This window comes from Mobula hypostoma, chromosome 11, assembly GCF_963921235.1.
Source record: "Mobula hypostoma chromosome 11, sMobHyp1.1, whole genome shotgun sequence".
Classification (NCBI taxonomy): domain Eukaryota; kingdom Metazoa; phylum Chordata; class Chondrichthyes; order Myliobatiformes; family Myliobatidae; genus Mobula; species Mobula hypostoma.
The window spans coordinates 104,264,108-104,270,945 of NC_086107.1; the positions used below are offsets into that span (position 1 = coordinate 104,264,108).

At 37.6% G+C, this 6,838-nt stretch overlaps 1 protein-coding gene across 1 annotated transcript in view; it reads left to right on the top strand.

Moving 5' to 3' along the window:
* LOC134353518 (sacsin-like) overlaps positions 1-6,459 on the top strand; it is a 36,125-nt gene extending 29,666 nt beyond the window's left edge. The window contains exons 7-10 of the mRNA XM_063061517.1: positions 756-1,001; positions 1,878-3,011; positions 4,755-6,215; positions 6,367-6,459. Coding sequence (XP_062917587.1) covers positions 756-1,001; positions 1,878-3,011; positions 4,755-6,215; positions 6,367-6,459 — 2,934 coding nt within the window. The remainder of the gene's footprint in view (positions 1-755; positions 1,002-1,877; positions 3,012-4,754; positions 6,216-6,366) is intronic.
* The last annotated feature ends 379 nt before the right edge of the window (positions 6,460-6,838 follow it).

Consider the following 6,838-nt stretch of genomic DNA (forward strand, 5'->3'; position numbering starts at 1 on the left):
AATCATCTTAATAAATGGTAGAGCAGGCGTAAGTTACCAGATGGCATTTTCTGTCTGTTATTTCCAATGTTTAATCAGATGATTCATTAACTGTGATAAGTTTTAATGTACAGTATGATATTGGAAACAAAGCACTGGAAATTCTTTATTGTGTTCTTCTTCCAGAAATATTTGCCAATGTCATCTGTTTGGATGTGAATACTGTGAGGCAGTACATTTGGAAAGCTCTTCCAGAGGCCTGGAGTGGAACATTAGGTCCCGTAACATGGGATATTTTAAATAGGCAGCACCCACCAGTGCATTGGCTTGCAGAATTTTGGAATTTCTTGAATAACAATTGTAAAACATTGGATAAGTTTGAAGGATTACCACTCATACCACTCAACTCACTAAAAGATTGTGCAAACAGTATTCAGCTAGCATATTTGTCAAAAAACATCACCACAATATTTCAAATGCAAACTGGTTACAATTTACCAGGTACAATTGCAAGTATAATTTCAAGAGCTGGGGGCAGCATAGTTCAGAGCACTGATGAATTTCTAAAGCATCAGCAGTTATCTGAGTATGTGTTTTTACCCAGTCCAAATAATGTCTTAAAGGTTTTTTTGAATCTGGGTTGTGATCAGGTAGTAAAAGAGATTGACTGTATGTCAACCGAAGACAGAAGATCTTTGAGAAGTTTTCTTGCAGAAGCATCCATTTTTGAGACTGATGAGATAAATATGTTATTCAAGTTACCAATCTTTCAACAGATGACTTCCCTTAGGCCGTCAGACAAAGGGTTTATCACAGCTGGACCACATGGAGCCCTGAGTAATGATGTCTACCCTGAGATCCCAGATGATGTGCCTCTACCAGAAACTGTACTTAAATGTGTAGATGAAAATGACAGGAAACTGCTGCTGATGAAAGGAAAATTACTGACAGCAGCAGATGTTGCTTTGCTCATGTTGAAGGGGGTAGAAACCCAAAAGTACGAGCCTGAGCAAATTGAAAAGGTAATGCTCTGGATTCTAAAACATAGTGAGATACTTTTTAAACAGAAACCAGAATTATTCAACAAATGTAAAACACTTAAATTTTTAACATCAAAGGACAAGGTTGTACCAGCTTCTTCTTTATTTGATCCAAATAATGTGGCGTTTCAGCATCTCTTTCAGACAGAGTATCAGCACTTTTTTCCGCCCCCACTTTATTGTAAGGATGAGAAAATTTTGCAGGCATTACAAAAACTGGGGCTGAAATCAGAAGAAGAGAATATTTCACCAGAAGACATTATAAAAGTTGCACAATTGATAGATAAACAACACAGCCATACTAGTGACATTGACAGTCTTTGTAAAAAAGCAGACGTTTTAATTCAATTGTGTAATACAACTTCAGTTTTGGCTATTTGTTCATATCAAACCATTGAACAATTACGCTGTTTGCAGTGGGTGCCCTGTAACACTTGTCCAAAAACACTGACAGAACATAAGAAAGTAAAGATTAATTTTTATAAGCTTGAAAATGTAAGAGATTTGAAATACGCTAACATCGTGGGGCTAGTGATGCCACTTACTGACAAGTTCATTGAGAAGGCAGGCAAAATCCTGGGGCTACTGAACTTACCACCAGCTGAAAAGGTGGTTGAAAACTTCCTACTAATGGTTAACCAGATATCCAACTCTAGTAACACTCGTCGTAATTTTCTGGCAGATTTGCAAAACATCTATGAACACATGCAAAAAAACCTTAGTCAATTTAAACCACTTCTCCTGACTATAGAGCTGCCATGGGTATGGAATGGGGCTGGGTTTACACATCCTTACAATATTGTTTTCTCCTATCCTGAAGATTTGGATCTCAGTTGTTATGTAAAAAAAATCCCACAGGAAATCGCTCAGTATAGAGAGTTACTACTTGAATGCGGGGTGAAAAATGGTTACAGCAGCAATGAAGTTATTCAGATACTGTATAAGATAAGAGATAATGCAGTTAAAATGAACACTGGCTGTGGTAGCCCAAGTGAATTGAAGACCGTTATTTCCATACTGGATTGGATGCGCAGAAATAACTTTTCACCCAAGAGTGACCTTCCTGTCCCTGTGCGGAAAGGTACCCAAGATGGATTCTGCTTGAAACCATGTTCCAAAGCTGTTCTGTGTGATTTAGATAAGGGAACAATGGAGGCTTTTAATAAATGTGATGAAAATATTCATATTCTTCATAAAGATATAAGCATCGCCATTATTGAATGGCTTAATGTGCCCCCTTTAAGCAGCAAAATGCTGCAACCTGAATTAATTGGAATTGAGCAATATGGACAAGTAGAACCCATTGTACTGAGAATTAAGAACATTTTGAAAGAATATGATCAAGAACATGACCTGTTCAAAGAGATGCTTCAAAATGCTGAAGATGCTGGTTCTACAGTCTGTAGTTTCCTAGTAGACATGAGACAACACAAAGATTCACCTGAAAGTCTAATTGATCCTGGTATGGCTTCATGTCACGGACCAGCACTCTGGTCATACAATAATGAGTGTTTCACTGATGAAGATTTCCACAATATAACTAGAATTGGGACAGCTTCCAAAGAAAAACAGGTTGATAAGATTGGAAAATTTGGACTTGGATTTAATTCTGTTTATCACATAACTGATGTCCCATCCATCCTCAGTGGAAAATATTTGCTTATTTTTGACCCAAATGTTACTCATCTTAAGAAATATATTCATTCTGTAACTAACCCTGGAATAAAACTTAATCTGTATGAACATAGACGATTAATTCAAAAATTTCCTGGACAGTTTAACCCCTACAATGGAATATTTGGATGTAATTTTAAGATTTCCACTGGGGAAAATTTTTACTATGAAGGAACCCTCATTAAGTTGCCCTTTAGGACTCCAGAGGAGGCTGCAGTGTCAGGGATCTCCAGCAAGTATTATAATCAGAAACACATCATGGCCTTGGTGGATAGTTTCAAGCAGACATCAAAAGATCTCATCATATTCTTAAAGAATGTAAGAAAAGTTTCTCTAAAGTTCATTAGTGAGCATTCAGTTCATGAAAACCAGTTAATCTCTGTATTCAAAATGGAACGGCAAATACTTAACATAATTGAGATGGCAGATAATTTCCCACTGAAGAAAATGCAAGAAAACGCTATAAGCATATTGGAAAGCACAAATAAATTTTCCAGAAAAATCAGAAGTCTAAGAATTTCAACTATTATACAGGTTACAGAAGAAACAATAGATAATCCCAGTCATAGAAAATATTGGTTAGTTCATACATGTTTTGGAATGGCAAAAGCCTTGCAGTTTTCATGCAGTAAAGCAACAAATACTTATTTTGCCCCTCCTCTTGGAAGCGTGGCCATTCCACTCAAAAAGAAGAAAGAAACAGGACACTGGACTCCGAACACAGAAGCTCAGGTGGGGCAAGTGTTCTGTTTTCTGCCTCTTTCCCTTCAGTGTGGTCTTCCTGTTCATATTAATGGAACGTTTGCTGTCACATCGAATAGGAAGAATCTTTGGAGCTCTGGACTAAAAGGAGAATGGAATCAAGTTCTTTTGGAAGATGCAGTTTCTGCAGCTTACATCACATCTATTTCACTCATGCAGCAAATGTCTCAGAAAGGAGAATTTGAAGATTATGATTACTACACATTTTGGCCTAATGTGAAAAATGTGGATAACCAATTTAGAGTTATTGTGGAAAATTTCTACCGAGCAATTGCACACGGAATCAATGGTGTTAGAGTCAAAGCATTCAGCAATGGACAAGGCTGGTGCACAATAAACCATGCTCGTTTTTTGGATTCTTCCATTGTTGAAAACAAAAGGGTCGGAGAGATTGCAATTACTGAATTTTCCAAATACCTATCAAAGCCCTTAATTTCAGTTATGTTACCAGATTGGGTTAGGCACGGTTTCGTTGCCAGTGGATTTGGGCATTTGATTGAACAAAACACATATACTTGGGAATCATTTTACAAGGAAATTGTATTTCAGAACTTAACTACACTAAGTCCCATTACCAGAAATATCTTTATTATTTATGCAATTGATATGAGAGATACATATATTGATGAGATGCTAGTGACAAGACCTTGTATTCCATCTAGCGGGAAGAGAGGCCTCCAATACATTAAAAATCTTGTGCATCCAGAGGGCAAAGTTGCTTGTCTTTATGATGAAGAAGAAGGACGGTTTCCCCTAGGACATACTAAGGATTTTCTCCATCCTGAGAGATTGTTAAGATTGGAAATGCTTGGGATGGTAAAAGACAGAATTGCTTTCCTTGATTTAATTGAAAGAGCAGAGACAATTGAGAAAATATGGCCCCTTGAGAGGAACAAAGCATATCAACGAGTTCGCCATATTTTGGATTTGCTCAAAGATTTGAATAAACTCAGCAATGAAGACCAACAAAGTTTACAGAGTATTTCATTCCTCCCAGCTTTTCTCCCACATAGTTGGGAAAAAGATAATACTTTAGATGCCGTAGTTTTACAGAAAGCAAAGGATGTGTACAGTTGCAAGTACTATGCACTAGTAAGTATGATGGAAATGGTTTTAGACAAAGAGCTGTTGAAAGGGATCAAACTGTCTGCAGAAGCAATTTCTTATCTAGGTTTGAACAAACAACCACCTGTTGAGATTGTGTTAGAACAACTAAAGCAGGCATATGTGCGTAATAGTCTAACAATTAATGAACTGAAACGATTAACTAAGGAATGCTACTTCTACTTGAATAAACAGTTAAAGGGAGATTCAGAATTAAAAAACACAATCTTCAGTGCTGCTCAAGAATTTCCTTTCATTTTAGTACATGGACAGTTTGTCCCTGTTGAGTTGGTTGCTTGTAAGGTTTCATTTGATGCTGCTCCATACTTATATGAACTTCCTAAAGAATACATAGAGTGCGAGGAATTATGGAAGTGCCTAGAGATCAAGGAACATTTTAAACTGCAAGACTATGTCTCTGTTCTGACAAGAATGTCAGAAAAATACAGTGGGACAAGGCTCTCTGATAATGATCTTGCTGTGTGTCTTAGAATTGTAACTACAGGATTTACAGAGGCCTCAGAACAGGAAGATATCTTGCAGAATGTTCTCCTGCCTAATCAACATTGTGTCCTTCATTCTGCTCAAACATTACAGTACAATGATACACCATGGCTTGTCGTTGGAGATGACGTCAATCTCTGCCACAATCAGATTGCTAGAGAAACAGCTATCCGTTTCCACGTTCAGACAACAAAACACCGTGCAATGAAAAACCTTGAAGTCAAAGATTTGTCGTTATGGGCACAAGAATTTGGCCAGCAGGAAAAATTGACAGTCCGTTTAAAAAATATCATAAAGGCTTATCCATCCAAGAAAGATATACTGAAGGAGTTGATTCAGAATGCAGATGATGCTGAGGCCTCAGAAATCCATTTTATTTGGGATCCCAGAAAGCATGGCAACACAAAGACCTTTGGTGAGGAATGGAATGCACTTCAGGGACCTGCGTTGTGTGTTTACAATAACAAGAAGTTCACTGACAAAGACATTGAAGGTATACAACAGCTTGGAGAAGGAGGAAAGCGTAACAGCCCAGAGAAAACTGGAAAATATGGGCTTGGTTTTAATTCAGTGTATCACTTGACGGACTGTCCTTCTTTTATATCAGGTGACAGCATGCTGTGCATCTTTGATCCACATTTAGCTGTGCTGGCCACAGCAAAGCCACATTCCCCAGGAGGTATGTTTACAGTCAATCAGAAATTTAAAAATACATTTGAAGATGTTTATACTACTTTTCTCCCTACCTTCTTCAATCTCGAATTGGGTACCATGTTTCGGTTGCCAGTGAGAACAGCAGAGATGGCGGAAAAATCTGATATCTCAAAGCAAGCAGTCACAAAGGATGTAATTCTAGAATTGCTGGAAGTATTGAAAGAAGATTCTGATAGTCTCCTTTTGTTTTTAAATAATATTAAGAAAATCAGTTTTCATAAAGTGGAAAAGAAAACAAGTGACCTGCATGAAATCTTTACTGCAGAAGTAGAAATGTCACTCGAAAGCATTGCCAAACAGGAACACCTGAAGCATTATATCCAGAAGTGTTCAAATTACAAGGCTGTAGTATCCAAAATGGAATTTCACCAAGTGATATATGAAATGGAGATTCAATCTTCGGTCAAAAATCCAACCAGATGGATTTTGGCAAATCAAGTGGGTGTTCATGAAGCAGGATTAACTGAGTCAGTGCAGAGCTTTTGTTCAAAACTGGGCCATCTATTTTTGCCCCGGAGCTCTGTTGCTGCCTGTATTAACTGCAGTAACTTTCAAGGTAAAGCCTTTTGCTTCTTGCCTTTGCCCATAGAAACTGGTCTGCCCGTACACATCAATGGAAACTTTGCTGTTGACTTTGCCAGGCGAGATCTTTGGAAACAAGATGGCCAAAGTGGAAAGATGAAATGGAACAACTTTTTAAAATTACACTTGATTGCACCTTTGTACGCAGATTTACTTGATTACATTCGGATACATTTACTTGGTAATAGAGTAGGTCCACTAAAATCTGACAGTTTGGAATTATGCCTCAACGTCATTGAACCCAGTTATCTATGCTTCTTCCCCCATGTCTCTGAAGAAGTTCCTCAAGAATGGCAGTTAATGATAAATCAAGTTTACAAATGCATATATCAAAAAAGCCTTTGTCTGATCCCAATAGCCAAACATGAAAGTAATAAGTTTCGTAATGAGAAGAACATTATTAATATTTTTTGGTCCAGCTTGAGCAAGGAAAAGAGAGATGAAGTTCCTCATTTTGTAACTACTCACATCACAGTGAA